The following is a 20,762-nucleotide window of genomic DNA, read 5'->3' on the forward strand; positions in this document are numbered from 1 at the left end:
CATACGTGTACGATTATTTTAGGTCCAGTACGATGTACGATATACACCTTAGGTATATACATGTGTGTATTTAATTAAACAATTATACTAAAATATTTTAAAATGAGTGAATCATGTAACTCCTTGATAATTATATTGAAGCTGTATACGATAATTTTGGTCGATAAACGACAATTTTAAGACTCATGTACGCGTGGTCCAGTCGAAATGATCTGTTGTCAACGAGTTGCTATGGTAACAGGTATAATCAAAACAAATTCTTGCGCTAAATATGTTCAGACTATCTACGAAAAGTAACTATCAGTAGATACTTTGGCATATGTTTTCAGTGACATTTAATCTTAATATCAGAAAATGGACCCATTATTTCTGGCTCTAAGCTCCTTCAAGAGGCGAAAGTTGGATAGATGTATTGACATCTGTACAGAGTTGTTGAACAAAAATCCTTATGACCAGGTGAGTTATCTGGAATTCTTGACCTTATTATTATTATTATTATTATTATTATTATTATTATTATTATTATTAAGTTTTCTGGAATTCTTGACCTAATTATTATTATTGTTATTAAGTTATCTGGAATTCTTGACCTAATTATTATTATTATTATCATTATTATTATTATTAGCCCCTGACCAATTTATCGCAGTAGGGTAAGCGGGGTTGCCATGAAATTCCAAATTGTATGGTATTTCAGGTTTGGTACAAGTATATTTTTCCCCACTTTAGTGTCGAAGACATAAAAATGCAGACGAGGTAGAACATGCAGACTAAATCCTCAGCCAAAGCGCAACCTAGTAAATTTTCAAACCTCTTTTTATAATTAAATGTTTTTATCTTCAACAGGTTGACATGAGTCACTCTTCATAGTTTCATGGTTTATATATGATAGATCAATATTAACATTGCTATGGATCGTAAAATATCATGTTTTTCATTCATTAGTGTACTTTTCATGGTTATATTTCGATAGAGTCCCATCCACCCATTACCACTTGCCAGTGCATAGGAGCTTGGGGTTGTATGTATGATAGCGGCCACCTGTATGTATTATTATGTCTAACTTAGAATACGACAGTGTGAGGGGGTTTACAGGGGTCATTAGGCCCCCCGTTAGGTGAGTAGATAAGGACACGGCTTGTAGGTTAGGTTAGCTGGGAAAGTTTAGGTTAGTTGATGTCCATTTTTAATGAATGCGAGAGGAACTGGCCACAGATATACAAAGGCTCCGGAGCTTGATGTTTTTCTTTTTTTGCGAGTGTATAGGGAGCAAAAACCATTAAATTTCAGTGATATTTTAATAGAGTCCTTAATGGTTTTTGCTCCACCGTGCGCTCTCTTCGCTCGTGATAAAAGGAAACCATCAAGCTCCTATGTACTGGCAAGCAGTAATGTCTGGGTGGGGACTCTATCGAAATATTACCACAATCATAACCATGGGTTATGATTTAGACCTAGCTCAGTCTTGGTTGTACTGGTAACCTGTATTGGAAAACACTGGTTGGCTTGGGTATAGCGAAAGGGAAGTTTAGTCCATTTTACTAAATCAGAGAAACATGGCCTTACCTAAGAGTGTGTTAACACTACTAGGACTAGTTGGTGGTTGAGTCCGCTGTCTACAAACCCTATTATGTACGATCATGTTCATAAGTGACAACACTGTGTACTTTATTTCTAGTTTACGAGTGAAAGGAATTATTTCTATTTTTTATAAGCTTTTTGAATTATAAGAGCAAATCAATACATATATAAAAAATATAACTGATATGGAATATGAAAAAAAATTTCACTGGTGAAAACTTTGCCATTTTTTATATTATGCCATGAAATAAAACGAAACATTCTGAAATATGAATGATAAAACGAAAACCGCTAATCACATGCAATCTTCCTGAACAATAATAAAACAAGGAAATTTGCCTCCCTGACTCTGAGAGGTTGGCATGCCTGACAAGCTATGAAACAATGCTGTAACTTATCAGTTGACATATGGTAACATTCAGCATTTTGTCTACTCGCTTAAGTGATGTTGGGATGATGGAGCATCACGGGCAAAATCAAATAAATTCTAGAGCTGAAAGACAGGAAACTTCAGTAGCTATTCTGAGAGTTATGATAGAAATGCATGGAAATAATATCTTCCCTGTTGAAATTAGTCGTAAATTGAATTTAAGTTGGAAACCGTATTCGGGTAGATCAAACGTTTTAACGGAGACGTGAACCTCAAGAATCGGCAAGAAAAGGATGACCCAGTCCATTATTCGAGAGTATGATAATCAGATTTTTGCTAAAGTGAATTGTCAAGTAACTGGGAGTCGCATGCCGATGAAGGCAAGTTTGTGGTGAATTTGCTGTAGGTTGAGGCGTATCTCTTCTTTAGAATAATGTGATTGAACATTCTTTTATTTTGACTGTGCTTACCTGTGTCCGTCAATCTACAAACCTTTCTGTTAGTGTAAGCAGAGGTCACTGGAATTACCCTGTGTTTGTTTACACTTTAGATCAGTGTTTTTCAAAACTGGGATCCCGACCCTTTAGTGGGTCGCGTGAAAAATAAAATGGGTCGTGCCAAAAAATTAAGGAAATAAAAAGTACGCAACTAAGAGCAAAGTGAAGAATATAAACAACTTTAAATATTGCACAACACTCATAAATCGTCGCCAGGTTTTCACTGATTTCATCCATGACAAGGCAGTCTTTACTAATCAAACACAATAGTACAATACAGTATATAATGAATGCATTATAAAAATACAAAATGAATGTTATAGCAGTCAAAACAATTTCAAGATTTTGCCAGACTAATGACAATCTCTCTCTCTCTCTCTCTCTCTCTCTCTCTCTCTCTCTATGATTGAGGGTATGGCAAGGAAGATGATCAAACCTATTATATGGTTCCAACATTGTTACTACACATTGCTGAGAATGTTGTTGACAACAACTTATTAACAGAGATAAAAATTGAGATTTTGTCACATCTCACTTTCCTGTCTCAAAGCTTTAATAACTATTTGTTCCATAACTGAAATACAAACCACGCTATTTAATATGGGTAATTACTTTCGGCGTAGCTGAAATGACGAGCCATTAGAAATTTAACGAGGGTTTACTACCCCACCGCTAGTTAGCGGGGGGTAGCCTCCCCCCTCGCACACCTGTGTGCTGAGCTCACTTTGCTATTGGCTCGGGTGCTAGACGGACGTGTCCGCTGTCACCCTCGCCTACACGACAGCCATTGTTAATCTTTTGTTTTTGCTTTTTCTTTTTCTACAGAGTGTTGTGAAGTTGGCCTCTACAATGTGAAAGTGTCCCGGGTTACCTGACCGCCCTTGTGGGACCTTCATGCCGTCAATAGACACCGATCCACACACCTTATGCCCTTATTGTAGGGGCAAACGGTGTGATAGTAATAACGTATGTGGTGAGTGTAAGGAGTGGTCTATCTCCCAGTGGGAGAGGTTTTCCCGGCGCCAGAAGAAGAAGTCCAAACGGGATTTGTTCCGTAACTGAAATACAAACCACCGCTATTTACATGGGGTAATTACTTCGGCGTAGCTGAACGACGAGCCATAAAAGTTTTAACGAGGGTTTCCTACCCCACCGCTAGTTAGGGGGGTGTAGGGAGGGGTAGCTAGCTACCCCTCCCCCCTCGCGCACACCGGAGAATACTCCACTTTACTTTTGGCTCGGATGACGATCGGAAGTCTCCGCTCCCATCCTCACTTGACGGCCATTATTGTTTTGTCTTTTTAACTTACCTTTTCTTATACTTAGTATATTTAAACTTTATTGATGTTTATATATATTTTTGTGTATAGAAAATAGTAAGTTTCCTTTGCTTTCGGTGTTGTGTACTTCTACGAGAGTGATCGCCAGCTTGCCAGGCCACCACGATCTTTTCTTGATCACGGCCTTTCACTCCTAGGCCACCATGGTTGCCTTCGTGGAGCCCGGCCCTTCTCTTGAGGTCGTTCACCTCTTACTCCGTACTACGCCTACGATAGCTTCTCAGGACCGAGTCGCTATTTCGTTTTATTTGTCTCAATTATTTTTATGAATATAATTGTTTTAACTTTTCAGCTCAGGGCTCACGTCCCTTCGGGGGTCGGTGATCCTTGGAACATTCAAAGTCAGTTGCATAATTATAATGTTATAATTCTGTTTTGTTAACTTTTCGTCCCCCCCTCACCCGGGCATGCCTGGGGGGGGGCATACCTTCTTTCGTTCGTATGTTCTTTCCCTCGGGGGTTCTCTTCGGAGTTTCACCCGGGGGAATTTCTGTTAAATAATTATTCTTTTTTATTTTCCAGTTTACGATGCTGTTTCTTCGTGCCTGTTGTGTGTGCCTTCGAAGCAGAGCTGTCCTGTTTATCCTTGGGAGTCGGCTTCGCCGCCGTCTCTCGAGGCTATGGTCATGGGCGTTTCCTTCTCTTAGAAGTTCCCCTGTGACTACTGCCAGCTCTTTATTGCATCCTAGAATGATAAGGAGGTTTGCCTCCAGGGTAGTTAGTTAACTTCCCTTTTTTTACTTTTCCCTGGTCCTTAGGCGGTTATGCTCTTGGGGCTGAGCGGCCGCCCTTGTGACTTGCTCAAGGGGCTGAGCAGTTGCAAGGCTAGACCATCGTACTAGCGACTACGGTCAAGGGGCTGAGCAGCTGCAAGATCAGTCTGGCCCTCTCTCATTCGCGAGGGAGGCCGCACTAAGGGCTCCTCTTCGGAGGATTGCTCCTTTTGTCTCTTCTACGAAGTGTCCCCTCCCGTTCGCGTGAGAGGACACTCACAGTCCACAGAGACTCCTCTTCAGAGGATTGTTCCTGTTTACGTCAGCTGATCTCACGGCCTTTCGGGGCTCCATCACCAGTCTCTTCTACGAAGTTCTCACCCCTCTCGTTCGCGAGAGAGGCCACTCATAGAGACTCCTCTTCGGAGGATTGTTTCTGTTATCAACAGCTTTCTGTTCAGTCACTAGCACTTTGGTGTTTAGTGACAGGAAAACTTCGGTTTCTCTTTTTCCCTGACCCTTCGGGGTCTCGGAGCTTTAGTTACGCAGTTCCCTCGGGCTCTTGTAACTTTAGTCACTTCTACACTTCGGTGATTAGTGACGGAGAAACTTCGGTTTCTCGTTGCGTTGACCTTTCGGGGTCTTGCAACTAATCCCCTCAGGGCCTCGCTACTCAGGCTACGTTAGACCCTTGGTCTCTCGTCCCTCAGTGTACCTGTTGCCTGTTGTATCCGTTCCTGACTGCAGACGCGCCTTGGGCGCCCACGCCCCCGTTATCTAACGGGCTCCTCCCTTTGGGGCAGGAGAGACTTTCTCACACCTTGAGTAAGTCCCTTAAGTGCCAGGTATCCCCTGCGCGCCAACGTTCCCTTACGCGCTAGCGCTCGACTGCTGTTCCTACTGTTCCTGAGACTGCCTTCAGAGACACCCTGTTCCAGTATTCAGTTAGGCTGCTACCAACGTTCCCTGCGCATTTGCACGCATCGTTTGGGTTCCTGAGATAGCGCACAGGCGCTCACCAGTGGTTCAACCTACGGTGTCTCTAAGTCTGTTCTACGAAGGACACCTCTCCCGTTCGCGGGAAAGGTACCTCACAGAGACCACTCCTCGGAGTATTTAGCAGTACCTCAGTTGATCGTCGGCACTGAAGTAGACCTCCTGGTCCTCTTCAGGGGATGCCCTCCCTTTTAGGGACACATCCCAGTTCCTGATCTACGAGTTAGCCGATCCTTCAACCAAGCGCGCGTGCGCGCTCTCCGACGATCTTCTGTTGCACAGGGGCCTACGATCTACACTCGCGCACAAGCGCTGAAGACCGCCCGCGCGCGGGATGGTTTCCCGCGCGCGATCTTCGAGGCCCTTCCACGGTTTTGCCGCTCGCGATCGTCGAGGATCGCTAGTCGACGATCTTTTGATACGCGCTAACGCGTAAGCGCTGAAGATCGCCTGCGCGCGGGATGGTTTCCCGCTCGCAATCTTCGAGGCCCTTCCGCTCGCGGTTTTCCTGCGTGGGATGGTTTCCCGCGCGCAATCTTCGAGGCCCTTCTGCTCGCGGTTTTCCCGCGCGCGATCGTTGAAGATCGTTAGCCCGGCGACGGCCGTTAGCCGGCGATCTTCGGATCAAGCGCTGATGAACTTCTTAGTGCGCGTAAGCGCCGAAGATCGGTCTGTGCGCGGGATGGTTTCCCTCGCGCGACAACGAGGCCGTCCGCGCGCGGTTCTCCGCACGCGATCGTCGACGGCTGTTACCCGCCGATCTTCGGATTCGGCGCTAGGCGCGTGAGCGCCGACGATCTTCACAGTACGCGCAAGCGCCGAAGATCGTTCCGTGCGCGGGATGGTTTCCCGCGCGCGACCATTGAGGCTCACGTGATCATCGCACGGATCGTCCGCGCGCGGTTTCCCGCTCGCGATCGTCGTAGATCGTGCGCGCGCGGGCACCGAGGTTTTCCCGCTCGCGATCGCCGACTATCTTCTCTCGCGAGCGCCGACAATCTTCGCACACGCGTGAGCGTCGAAGATCGTCCGTGCTCGCGCGAATAGCCGACGATCGTCTTACATAGTTGGAGATCGTACGCACGCGGGCACCAATAGTTTCCCGCTCACTGTCTCCTACGATCTTCGTACTCGCGTAAGCGCTATAGATCGTCAGCGTTATCTCTTCCGCGCGTGGGATGGTTTCCCACAAACAATCGCCGACGGTGCAAGCAGCGGCGATCTTTTGTCACCGAGATCGTTCGCGCGTGGGATGGTTTCCCTCGCTATCGCCCACGATCTTTCACGCGCAAGCGTCAGCGATCTTCATACGCGCGGAAGCGCGGGGATCGATCACGCGGGCGCCAATACGCCCACGCTCACGCGGGTACGCGTGCATGCGGCCGCGGTTATATTGCTACGCATGTTTTATTCACACGCTACCCAGATCTGTGCTTTTCGCGTGATCGGCGCACCGTTCTCCGACGCGACCGCGCCCTGATTACATCAGGGCTTATGGCGGTTAGGCCACCTCCGCGTTTCCCTCCCCCGCAGCGCAGAGCATCGCCCTCTCCGGAGGGGGGAGGTTTCCGGATAGGTCAAAGGTCTCTTCTCCCTTCATTGCAGATTCTCTACGGGCGAACCCTCATGTGTCAACTCCCCCAGAGGATCGAACGGTCCTCTTCCCTCCAGAGGGACTCCCTGTCAGCGCGAGGGTTGGTCGTCGTCAGAGTGCTCATGCAGGCGATGAGCCTGTGCCTTCTGACTGGGGTCACTAATCAGTAGCAGCTTCCTCTCCCCCTGAAGGGGGTGAGAGGAATCCCTGACTTGGATCTCCCCCAAGGACTATCCTGTCCCTTCGCGAGTCCTTATGCAGGCGATGAGCCCTCCTCAGACTTCATCTCCTCTCCCTTGCAGATGAGCATTACCCATCCCCAGGAGGGTCGGAAGACCCGGTCCTCTCCCCCTTCACTCCATAGGGAGAATCCCCGCCTCTTCCTGAGAGTCCTATCGTGCGGAGGGGGCGAAAGCCTTACATCCTTCATCGCTGGGGTCCTGTTTCCCTCCTAGGAGGGATTCTAAGGCCCAGTCTTCCACAAGGATCCGACAGGATCCAGTTGGACCCTTGGCATGTCTACAAGTCTCCCCAGGAAGAGCCTCCGGGGATGGGAGACCTCGCTGCCAGTCCATCAGGAGGAGGAGCTCCAGGGATCAGAACTTGCGTTCTGGCAGGTTCTGGCCCTCAGGAGAAACCTCAAGGGGATCCCAGATTCAGAGATTCCTCTTCGGTAAGGGAAAGATACGGTCCGGGACCGAGTTTACTCACCCAAGGGCTCCCTTACGCCAGTGCAGCTTGCCCTGGTCTCAGGGAATGGAGAGCACCAGAGACTAGGCCGAGGGCCAGCTCTCCAAGCTTGTCTCCTTCAACAGTCCCGGTCGGTATCGAGTCCCTCCCTCCTCCCTGGGTAGGGATTGGTGAGGGGACGGGCTCTCCGGGCGGAAGTCCAGTCCATGTCTGAGATACGCTCAGGGTTGTCAAACAGTCTCCATTCAGCATAGCGACAGCAGACGCGATCAGCTTTGCGGTGAGACCACAAGACTTCATGTGTACACTGGTCCGGTAGGACTCGTACTTCCGGTCCCAGTTCACCCATCTTCAAGGAAGTACTTTGGAGTTTGCCTGGAAGGCAGATATACCAGTTCAAGGGCTGTGCTCCGGCCTCTCCACAGCACCTCAACAGTTCACCGATACTTCCACTCTGATCTCTTCACGGGCTCTCAGGATCGTCATCCGTCCACTCCGTTTCCTGGGTGACTGGCCGATCCTAGCAGACTCGAAGGCATCCTTTCTTCGTCATCGGGACAAGCTCCTCGGACTTTGCCAAGTTCTAAAGATCATGGTGGTCCTCGAGGAGTCCTCCCCGCAGCCCTCTCAGAGTCTGGTATACCTAGCCTGGTCTTAGGCTCCAATCTCCCGAAGCCTTCCCTTCAGGCAACAGCGTACCAAGGTGGAGGAAGGTCGCGAGACCTTTCCCCACACGAGGAGACCCTCCAACCCAAGGTTGTTACGTCTCTCCTCCCTGGTCCGTCTGGTTTCCACAGTCGCCTCAGGATGAGTTCTCTCCAGTGGCGACTCGGGTGCGGGGGAGTCAGGGGCACGTCTCCCCAGACACCGGGACCCCTAGGGGACAACCGGTTCAGACGGACCCATAGGGGTGGGAAGCAGACGAGGATCTACAATAGGGAGTGGTCCTTCTCGTCCTTCCCCCAAACTTGATGCTGTCTTCGGATGCGTCAAAAAAAGGGGGGGCCCACGTTCTGATCCACGGGTCCTCAGGCCGGTGGTCAGAACCAGGAAGAACCTTCTCTAGACCTAATAGAGATGGAAACCGTGTTTCTGGCACTTCAGTAGCTCCACCCAGCCCAGCAGACTACTCTGTGGTTATGGGGATCAACAACACCTCAGTGATGGTTTTCTGGCCCAGACAAGGAGGTACTTTTCAGTACAACCATCCCATCCTGCGGTAGAGATACCGGGATGGTCCGAGTCCCCCTCGGTCTCCTTAGCAGCTCGCTTGATTCCAGGCAAAGGAATGGGCTCGCCGACAGTGTGAGCAGTGTGACACGGACACCACATTCCAAGTGGTCTTTGGATCCTCAAGTAGCCTACAAAGTCCTGACTCAGTGGGGCTCCCTCTGTGGACCGGTTCGCTACAGCACTGAGCTGCAAGCTCCCGGTCACGGATCCCAAGGCCCTCTGGTAGGATGCCTTCCAGCAACGGTGGGACACCATCGATGTGTTTGCCTCCGTAGCTTGTTCCAACTTCCCGCCGGGAGTCTATCCAGCATTTCCTCAAAGAGAGAGGATTTTCGCATCAAGTGGCGAAAAGGAGGCCTGGACACCTGCGCAAGTCTTCCGCAGTAGTCACCCAGGCGAAAGAGCGAGTTTCTGTGGCCGGTGTCGGGGAGAGGGCATCCCTCCACACGATGCCGCTTCCAGCAATAGCGGAGCCCCTAGTGGGATTGCGAGATAAATGTGCCTTTCAGTTTCGACTGTGAAAGGCTATCCCTCAGCCTTAGGTCTTGCCTCCAGGCTGTAGGGACAAACATTTCTCCCTCGCTGGAACTCTTCCTTCTCAAACGAAGCCTTGACCTCTCCTGCCCTCAGTCGAAGGTGAGACCTCCTCCTTGGGACGTGGTTCGAGTCCTCAAGTCTCTAAAGAGACCCCCTGACGAACCACTGCGTAAGTCCCCAGATCACCACCTTTCTGGGTAGAGTGTGTTCCTGCTAGCCTATCTTCAGCCAAGCGAGTCACATGGTCTTTCATACGACTTCGCCCATTCAGGGGGTTAGGGGGAGGCAACATTCAGGTTCGTCCCTGAGGTTTGTTGCCGAGACTCAGAATGCGGGAGTGCCGGACCCGCTGTTCGACTCCTTCCAGGGTTCGAGTCTCCGTCCTGTAGCAGATGACCCAGATCATCTCCTACCTTGCCGGTAGGGAGTCTGAGGTGGCGTCTTCATAGAATGGCTGCAGTTCGTCTTCGGGCTCAAGCCTCGTTCGTGGATCCTGGGTAACGAAGAGAAGGGTCTCCAGGAGTACCATCTTGGCCCGGGTTCTCAGGGTGTTACACCCGGCCTTGAATCCTGACCCTTCTCCGTCGCATCGCCCTAGAGTCCATGATGTCAGGGGCGTAGCTACGTCCCTGCCCTTCATGGAGCATCATTCAGTGACGCAGGTCCTACAAGCGGGGATGTTGAAGCATCAGACCTTCTTCTCAGCCCCTTACCTGCAAGGCATGACCCACTGGAGGCTCGATACGTTTCTATCGGCCCTGTGGTGGCTTCACAACAGCTGGTCTAAACCTCAGGCTCCTTGATGGACAAGTAGCAGAAGGTTGATGGCATTGTTAACTGGTGTTAGTCTGCATGAATGAAAAGATCTGTCTGGCCCTTATTCTTTTCTTCATCCTCTTCTCCCACGGAGAAAGCAGCATCCTGGGTTCTCTGCACAGCTGACCTCAAACCACTGCAGGTAGACCATGCTTCCTTGTGTTCCTAGTATTAGGTGTAATACTGTCATGTCCCCATACCCTGACGAGGTGGTATTGGGAGAGTCCTAGCCTGGATTTCCTTCTGAGGGACTCCAGGTCAACTGCCGGGGACAAGTCACTTTTCACCTTCGCACACACCTTACGTAGGCCGCGGCAGTTTCACAACCGCCAGCGAGGAGCAGGGATTCCCTATTGTCCGAGTACTTGATCGCTCGAATATGGAATCCCCGGGCAAGCCAAAGCCAGTATGGCTGGGACTTACCACCCTTCCTAAGGGTTAAGTCACCCCATGTAAATAGCGGGGTTTGTATTTCAGTTACGGAACACATGAAAAATTTGTAGATAATTTGTATTTTTCCTAACTATACAAACCTTAGCTATTTACAGTTATGTGCCCGCCAGCCCTGTCCCCCAAGATAAGTCTTACCTCTAAGTAAAGTGGAGTATTCTCCGGTGTGTGTGAGGGGGGAGGGGTAACTAGCTACCCCTCCCTACCCCCCGCTAACTAGCGGTGGGGTAGGAAACCCTCGTTATAACTTTTATGGCTCGTTGTTCAGCTACGCCGAAGTAATTACCCCATGTAAATAGCTAAAGTTTGTATAGTTAGGAAAAATACAAATTATCTACGAATTTGTCATATTTCTCCTTCAAAAGTTTCTTTGAAGAAGGAAAATCTTAAGGACTCTTCTTCCGTAGCCCAAACCTCCTCCGAAGCTCCCACTCGATCGGCTTCTCTCGAGAGGCCGTCGAGTGGTAGCGTAGGCCGTATTTCTGTTGACCGATCTCGAGGTTTGGGAGAGGGAGTTGCCTCCCATAGCGAGGCAGCTCCTCTTCATCACTGAATGTCAATGTTTGTAATAATGATATTTTACAGCTTTGGGCTTTCTTGGGGCTTCAGGGCTCGCCCTCCAAGGAAGCCCTGTTTGACATAATCAGGTTGGGAGCAGCTGTCAAACAGTCGCCGACCGTCCCAGAGGTTGATCCTCTGTCTATCGTCGACGTTGTTGTGGTAGAGGCCTCAATGAGAGTGTTCAAACCTCTGCTCCTATTGCTGATATAGCTGAAGGCTTAGTTCCCCTCTCCGAACATCCCTGAGGGAGGAGCTAAGTCCAACGGTCTCTCCTGCAGGTGATTCTCCCCCTCGGGGTAGTTCACTAACAGAGACTCCTCTTCGGAGGACTGCCCATGGTCTGCCAGCTGCCCCCAGAGAATGTATCAGGCGTAAAGCTCGCCTTCCCCTTCGCCGTTGAGGCCTTCCTTCACCACACAAGGGTATTAGGAGGTGCCACTTCGGTTCGTCTTCACCGCAGTCCGCCGCAGAGGAACCTCGCCGATCACCGACCTTCCCAGCTACATCCCTGGACCTCTCCGCAGATCGTTCGCGATCTCCTTCTGCCAGACCTGCTGACCTTCCGTCGCCGTTCCTGGCTGCCGATGCGCTGTGGGCGCCTACCCATCCTGTTATCCAACAGGCACCGGTCCCTTCGGGGCAAAAGGTGCTTTCACACATTGTGTGTAAGTCCCTTAAGCGCCAGGTATTCCCTGCGCGCCAACGTTCTCCTGCGCGCCAGCGCTCTCCAGTCGCAGAGACGTCTCGCCAGCGCTCACCTGCTCGCCCGGCGGTTCCAGAGACAACGCGCACACGATCTCCTGTGCACCCACGATCACCTGCTCGCCAGCGCGCCACTGTGCGCCCCCAGCCTGATGCGCGCCATGCGCGCCCACAGTCACCTGCTCGCCAGCGCTCACCTGTTCGTCAGCGATCTTCTGTGCGCCAGCGCTCTCCTGCTCGCCAGCGCGCCAACGATCTCCTGCTCACCCACGATCTTCGGATCTGGGCACCAGAGGCAAGACTTCTTCCTCTCCTGCTCGCCAGCGCTCTCCACTGCGCCACCGATCGCCGACGCGTCACCGGACCTCGCCTGCTCGCCATCCCTCGCCTACACACCATCGCCCGCAGTCTCCATCGCGCGCCCGCGTGCCCACTGCTAGAACTACAGTTACAGATGAGCGCCCTCCTGCGCACCCGCGCGCTAGGGATATTTCCCCAGCGTGCGCGCGCCCAATGGCTTCACCCTTATGGGCCCTACGGGATCCTGCTGCTACGCACCATCTGAGGTCTCCGGAACGCGCCCCTGCGCGCCATCGTTCACCAGCGTGCTAACGCGCCCATGAGCTCCTTCACCTGCGTGCCATCGCTCAACCACGTGCCAACGCGCACCCTCGCCAACGCTCGCCTGCGTGCCAACGCGCACCCTTGCCTGCGCGCCATCGCTCGCCCGCGCCCGATCCAGGCAATAACCTATCGCGCGAGCGCCAGCGCGATTCATCGCGTTCCCCCCCTGCAAGCTCAGGACAGCGCGCTCACCGGAAGGAGGGAAATCTCTGAACAGGTCCAGGAACATTTCTTCCACAGCTTCTTCTTTTCAGGCAGACCCTGGGTTGATTTCCACTCCTAGGGATCGATCCCCTTCCCTCCAGAGGGAGTCTCTGACACCGCTGCTGTCAGTCGGCAGCCCTGGTTTGGGTCTCTAGTCAGAGCGGTTGTGCAGGCTTTTAAGCCCGCTTTCTCTGAACTGGGCCTCAAATCAGCGGCAGTCTCGGCCCCCCCTGAAGAGGAAGAGAGGAGTGGATGACCTGGTAACTTCTCCTAGGGCGAAGCTGGCTCCTCGGAAGTGTTTGAGGAAGGGTCCCTCCCCCCCCCCAGACTTTCTCTCCCTCCCCTTTGGACGAGGATTTCCCGTCCACAGGGGATTCACGTGAAGTGAGGCGTTCTCCCATCGCACCAATGGGAGAAACCACAGCTCGCGCTGAGAAGTCTTCCCGGGTGGAGGTGGAGAAGAGCCTCCCACCATCTTTGTTGGAATCATGTATTCCTCCTAGGAGGGAGTCGAAGGACTCCAAGACGATTCCGAAGTCATCCTCGAGGATTAGACCAGAGCCAGCCAAGCCCGCAGAGAACGTCCACGAGTCCCCCCAAGAAGAGCCTTTGGGGACTGGAGACTTTGCTGCCAGTCCATCAGGAGGAGAGCCTCAAGAGTCGGAACATGCTTTCTGATGAGGAATCTCAACGGATTCGCGGATCCAGAGATTCCTCCTCGAGAGGGCAAGGACACAGTTCTGGTACGAGTCTTTGGTACCCAGAAGCCCCCTAAGGCCAGCGCGGCCTTGCCTTGGTCCCAGGGGGTTAAGAGTGCCAGAGATAAGGTCGAGAGCTAGCTCTCCGAGCTTGCCTCCTTCAGCCGTTCCAGCTTCGGCAACAAACTCCTCCCACCTCCTCATGTCCATCAGAGGAGGTATTTAGAGATCATAGAGGAGTCTTGTTTGGCTCTTCCCCTACACCACTCGGTGGAAGAGCTCACCAGGGGAGACCCTCTTGAGAGACTCTCCAACCGGCAAGTGTCGATCTCGGCCTCGGAGATCCTCAGCCAGGAGAAAGTAGCAAAGTGTGCCATGCAGGCAACTTCGTGGCTGGATATCTGGCTAGGGTCTCTTGGCATCCTGCTACGATCTGAGGACTTGTCCAAGGAGAGTACCAGGAAGGCCTTGGAGACCTTCCTTCTTTCAGGCACTCGTACTGTAGTGGTTTGCGGACTGTGGCCAGAGGTAGCACCCGAACTGCCTAGTGTCCGAATGCCGACCGCAACCCGGCGTTTACTACACAACAAATATACAATGGTGGAATACCCTAAAAACCTAAGTAACAGGTCAAGAGAACGGAACTGTGGGCACCACCCCTTGATTTATACTGGGCAAGGGGACCCAGCTAGAACCTGACTTACCCGTTTGCTTCTCCTCCCTTTTGCTCGCTGATCATAAGTACAAGTATAAGAACATTAGGTGAAAGGAAATATTGTTTAATTAATTACGGGACACAGTGTGGGAGGAAAGAATTATGATAAATTACGGTACTTAAGAGATCTTAACCCTTTTACCCCCAGGCTTTTTGGAAATTTCTAACCCTTAACCCCCAAGGGGTAACTTTTTTTCCAGCACATTTTGGTGTATATTTCTTTTAAATTGCTCTAACAGCCTTAATTTTTGTCATAGAGAGGTCAGGTTGGTCTCATTCTCTTGGAAAATGTCTGAATTTTCTCAAAAAATTAACAAAAATATGAAAAAAATAATTTTTATAGCATTTTTTTTGCAAGGACGTACCGGTACGTCCATGGGGGTAAAGGGATGGCTTTTGTGAAACGTACCAGTACGTCCTTTGGGGGTAAAAGGGTTAAAAACAGTGGCTGGGGAAGGGGGGCCGTGGTGGGAGGTTTCTGAAATTAAATGCTGTATACATAAAAACAAAAAAAATTTATTTGCAGAAAACTGTTAGGAATATCATATCAATTAGAATAATCAATTAAATGAAAAATTAGCATCCCTTTTGCATATTGTATAAGCAAGAGAAAAAATATTTATTTTTTAAGTATTTATCTGTCAGTTCCAATAACCAAATTTAGGGCAAAATTATCAGTCCTTTACACTCCAGCTCCACAAATAACAAACAAACTAGAAATTACTCATAAGAAAATATAGATCTGTGAAAATACTGTGCTACCATAATTCCCCTGAATCAATACTGTCCCTTCAATATCCAGTTCACTACTAAGCTGCAAAGTCACTTACGATTTTTTCTTTGAACAGTTCAGCCGCATACGCTGCTGTGCAGGTCTCTGCAGGCCCACTATAACAATGTCTCAAAAATTTTGTCAACAACACGAGCAATCACCAATGGCCTTATAATACATTGGTTGTGGTGTTATTCATTCAAACACATGATGGTACTTACAGTTCACAGGCAGTGAAAAATGAATACAGAGCAGACACACCCACCACTACATACTGGTAACAGGCCATCAACCACATTCATAATTGTTATGAGCAGTACTAGACAGTTACTCTGTTCCTATATACTGTGCATACAGTGATCTCGAGTAAATTTCTCTTACAATTGGGAACTTCTGTCAACTTAAATGTGCCGTATCTGTTCTTTTTTCTTTTCTTGATGAAGGAACCTATTCTTGTAAAGTACAGTACTTCTATTTACTCAAACTCTGGTTACACATTCAAACCCTACAGAGAGTAGGGCGTGCTGCAAAGACAAATGTTGTTAAGACAGTTGGTAGGACCAAACAAAAATATATACATACCCCTTAAACATATACATTATGCTTGCAAAACATTTAAACCTATTTAAGAAAAATTGAAATCTTTACAGTGAATAAAATGTTATAGTACAGTACTGGGGCAGAATATCAGACATTATGACAAAAGGGAATTGATAATGAGAGTTACTTTAAAACATTTATAACCCAAGCTCGTTATATGTGGAAATGGTTTGTATTTTCCCCAACTATTATTAATTTTTTTCGCAGTACCATCGAGTTTCTAGCCCACCAAATCTCGAACTTGTGGGCTAATTCCATACTGAAATGTCGGGATGCGGTGGCCGAAAGATTTAACACGAAGGTCCCCAGCACCGAGGTCAGTAGGCTCAGACATTCCTCCGTATTGGGGAGTAGTCTGTTTGAGCCGAAAGACGTGGAGCAGGCAGCTGAGAGGTGGAGGAAGTCCAGCCAGGACTCCCTCCTGCATAGGGCTTTAATATCAAAGCCCTATAAACCTCCAGCACCCCAGAAACCTCGCCCTACAAAGACGACGATACCGGCAGTGGCAGCAAAGGCAACGGTGTCGAAGCCCTTTCCTGTCAAAGACAAGAAAGGCAAAAAGTCCTCCAGGGGAGGGAAAAATCCTAGAGGGAGTGGCCGAGGCCGCAAATGCTAGGATTGGCAGTCCCCCTGCATGTCCACCAGTGGGGGGATGCCTTCAAAGTTGCGCAAACAGGTGGCAGCAACTTGGGGCCGATTCCTGGACGATCTTCGTGATCAGTCAGGGATATCGCGTCCCGTTCATAACATCTCTACCTCCCCTGACAGCGAATCCAGTGTCGTTGAGCTCCCTTGCCATGGGATCGGCAAGGGGGCAGGCCCTTCGGGCAGAAGTCCAGACCATGTTGAAGAAGGGCACTCTCCAAGAGGTCGTCGACGGGTCCCCAGGCTTCTTCAGTTGACTCTTTCTTGTAAAGAAGGCGTCTGGAGGCTGGAGACCAGTCATCGATCTCTCAGCTCTGAACAGGTTTGTCAAGCAGACCCCATTCAGCATGGAGACGGCAGACACGGTCAGACTCGCAGTGAGACCGCGAGACTTCATGTGTACACTGGACCTGAAGGACGCGTACTTCCAGATCCCAGTCCATCCGTCTTCAAGGAAGTACTTAAGATTCAGCCTAGACAACAAGATCTACCAGTTCAAGGTGCTGTGTTTCGGTCTCTCCACAGCACCTCAGGTTTTCACCAGAGTGTTCACCCTGATCTCTTCGTGGGCACACAGGATCGGCATCTGTCTCTTCTGTTATCTGGACGACTGGCTGATCCTAGCAGACTCGGAGTCATCCCTTCTTCGACACTGAGACAAACTTCTGGGAATTTGCCAAGATCTGGGGATCATGGTAAATCTTGAGAAGTCTTCTCTGCTTCCTACTCAAAGACTGGTATATCTAGGCATGATATTGGACACCAATCTCCTCAAAGCCTTCCCATCAAACAACAGGATAGCAAGGCTGAGGAAGGTCGCAAGTCCTTTCCTCAGACGAGACGAACTCCCAGCCCAGTCGTGGTTATGTCTCCTCGGCCATCTCTCATCCTTGGCCCGTCTAGTTCCCAACGGTCGCCTCAGAATGAGATCTCTGCAATGGCGACTCAAGTCTCGGTGGAATCAAGAACACGATTCCCCGGACGTCATGATCCCTAGGGGTCTTGCGGAACAGACGGACCTTCAGTGTTGGGTGGCAGACGAGAACCTACGAAAGGGAGTGGATTTTCTTGTCCTCCTCCCGGATTTGATGCTGTTTTCGGACGCTTCAAAGAAAGGGTGGGGGGCCCACGTTCTGAACCACAGGACCTCAGGCCTGTGGTCAGAATCAGAAAAGTGCCTCCATATAAACCTGCTAGAAATGAAGGCCGTATTTCTGGCCCTTCAACAGTTCCAACAGCACCTGGCGGGTCACTCTGTGGTGGTGATGAGTGACAACACCACAGTAGTGGCTTACATCAACAAGCAGGGAGGTACCTTTTCACAGCAGCTATCCCATCTTGCAGTAGAGATACTGAGATGGACCGAAGTCCACTCGATTCCACTATCGGCTCGCTTCATTCCAGGCAAGAGGAATGTGCTCGCCGACAGTCTGAGCAGAGCGTCTCAGATAGTGAGTACCGATTGGTCTTTGGATCGTCAAGTAGCCAACAAAGTACTGACTTTGTGGGGTTCTCCGACTATGGATCTGTTCGCTACAGCGCTGAACTTCAAGCTCCTGCTGTACTACTCCCCAGTCCCGGATCCCAAGGCTCTCTGGCAAGATGTTTTCCAACAACGGTGGGACAACACCGACGTATACGCCTTTCCCCCGTTCTGTCTGATGAGGAGGGTACTCAACAAGACCAGAATATCGGTCAATCTCTCGATGACTCTCATAGCTCCGCTGTGGCATCACGCGGAATGGTTTTCGGACCTTCTGCAACTCCTAACGGAGCCTCCAAAAGAACTCCCTCCGCGACACGAGCTACTCAAACAACCACACGCCAACATCTTTCATAAAGCCGTAGCTTCGCTTCGACTTCACGCCTAGAGACCATCCAGCATCTCCTCGCAGAGAGAGGATTTTCGCAACAAGTTGCGGAAAGGATGTCTGGACACCTGCAAAAGTCATCCGCAGGGGTCTACCAGGCGAAGTGGAGAGTTTTCTGTGGTTGGTGTCATGGAAGGGGTATCTCTCCACTCGATGCCACTATTCCAGCAATAGCGGAGTTCTTCGTGTACTTGCGAGAAGAAATGCGCCTTCCAGTCTCAGCAATGAAAGGCTATCGCTCAGCCTTAAGTCTAGCCTTCAGGCTCAAAGGAGTGGACATTTCTTCGTCGCTGGAACTTTCCTTACTCATACGAAGTTATGAACTTACCTGCCCTCAGTCGGAAGTGAGACCTCCTCCATGGAATGTGGTTCGAGTTCTCAGGTCTCTTAAGAGACCTCCCTATGAACCATTACGCCAGGCTTCAGATCGCCACCCGACTTGGAAGACGGTGTTCCTACTAGCTTTGGCCTCGGCCAAGCGAGTTAGTGAACTTCATGGTCTCTTGTATGACATCGCCCATTCAAGGGGATGGGGGGAGGTAACGTTCAGATTCGTCCCTGAGTTTGTTGCTAAGACTCAGAATTCGGGGGTGCCGGACCCACGGTTCGACTCTTTTCGGATCTCGAGTCTTCGTTCTGTAACAGATGACCAAGACCATCTCCTACTGTGCCCAGTAACGAGTCTAAGGCTATATCTTAAAAGAACAGCTGCAGTTCATCCCCAAGTGCAGGCATTGTTTGTTAGCACTGGGAGGACAAAGAGGAGGGTTACCAAGAACACCATCTCAGCATGGATTCGGAAGACAATCCATCTGTCCTTGAATCCTGACCCTCCTCCATCATGTCGCCCTAGAGCTCATGATGTCAGGGGAGTAGCCACTTCCCTGGCCTTCAAGAAGAACTTCTCAGTGACGCAGGTTCTACAAGCAGGGGTGTGGAAGCGTCAGACGACCTTCACAGCCCACGCCCTGCAAGACGTGACCCACAGGAGGCTCGATACGTTCTCTATCGGTCCTGTGGTGGCTGCACAACAGCTGGTTTAAACTTCAGGCTCCTTAATGGACAAGTAGCAGAGGGTTGCGGGCATTGTTACTCGGTTTTAGTCTGCATGAAAGAAAAGGTATGTCTGGCCCTTATTCTTTTCTTCATCCTCCCCTCTCTTGGGGAAAGCAGCATCCTGGGTTCTCTGCACAGCTGACCTCAAACCACTGCAGGTAAACCATGTTTCCTTGTGTTCCTTGTATTAAGTTAATACTGTCACGTCCCCATGCCCTGAAGAGGTGGTATTGGGAGAGTCCTAGCCTAAAGTTTCCATCTAAAGAACTTAAGGTCAACTTCCTAGGACGAGTCACACATAATCCTTCACACACAGCTTATGTAGGCCGCAGCCCTTGCATAGCAAGGTGCGAGCGAGGTGCAAGGACTCTTTATTGTTGAGTGCTGACACACTCAGATAATGAGTCCCCGGGCAAAAGCCAAAAGCCAGTATGGCTGGGACTTTTCCACCCGTCCTAAGGGTTGAGTCACCCATATTAAATAGCGTGGTTTGTATTTCAGTTACGGAACAAATGACAAATTCGAAGATAATTTGTATTTTTCCTATCTATACAAACCTTAGCTGTTTAATCAAGCTTGCCCGCCAGCCCTATCCCCCGTGAAGTGCTACCTCTAAGCAAAGTGAGCTCAGCACACAGGTGTGTGAGGGGGGAGGGTAGCAAGCTACCCTCCCTAACCCCCGCTAACTAGCCGTGCGGTAGTAAACCCTCGTTAAATTTCTAATGGCTCGTCATTTCAGCTACGCCGAAAGTAATTACCCATATTAAATAGCTAAGGTTTGTATAGTTTGGAAAAATAAAAATTATCTTCGAATTTGTCATTTTCCTGAAGTGAAATCTTAACCCTTTAAGAAGAGACTTTGGATTAAAAATCTACTTGGTTTCCAGAGTCCTGAATCATAAATGTAACATTAATCAATGCATCATTATATACAGTAAATATGTGCAGGAAACCAAAGTTTTCAGACCCCAAAATTATGTAACAGAGTAGTAAAATAGTAACACTCATCACATAAAAGGAAAATATCACCTTTGACTCTTTACAATTATTAAATACAGTAGTACATTGGAAGGAACAGTAATCCCCTTGCACAATATAGACTGAGAAGTCCCAACTATACAGCCCATGCACAAAACTTAAAAAGCTGGTTTAATCACACTACCAGCAGCCACCACAAAGTGTTTGTTCTCTTCCAACTGACGTATGTAATGTTTGAAGAACACTCTTGAAGATTTCCATCCTGTGGAAGCCTGTAAGCCTTCCAAGGACATAGATTGGAAAAAATTTAAGGGAGAGGCAACTTTCCTAGGGTCATGACCCGATGGTACACTATCAGGGTCAGCTCTTCAGATGAAATAGATGAGTTTGAACCTTAGTAGTTCCAGAGAAAGATTATATCCTGTCGTCTCCCCTTTAAAAAGTTGACTGCCTTTAAAGGCCCGACTTTTTAACAGGTAGACCTTAAGGCATTTCATGGAGCACAGAGAAGGATCCTCC

General features: G+C 49.6%; 1 protein-coding gene across 1 annotated transcript in view; it reads left to right on the plus strand.

Moving 5' to 3' along the window:
• Positions 1-221: 221 nt before the first annotated feature.
• BBS8 (tetratricopeptide repeat protein 8) overlaps positions 222-20,762 on the plus strand; it is a 359,101-nt gene continuing 338,560 nt past the window's right edge. Inside the window, exon 1 of the mRNA XM_068373116.1 lies at positions 222-456. Within this exon, the coding sequence (XP_068229217.1) occupies positions 355-456 (102 nt within the window). The 5' untranslated portion in view covers positions 222-354. The remainder of the gene's footprint in view (positions 457-20,762) is intronic.

Source organism: Palaemon carinicauda, chromosome 5, assembly GCF_036898095.1.
Source record: "Palaemon carinicauda isolate YSFRI2023 chromosome 5, ASM3689809v2, whole genome shotgun sequence".
Taxonomy (NCBI): Eukaryota; Metazoa; Arthropoda; class Malacostraca; order Decapoda; family Palaemonidae; genus Palaemon; species Palaemon carinicauda.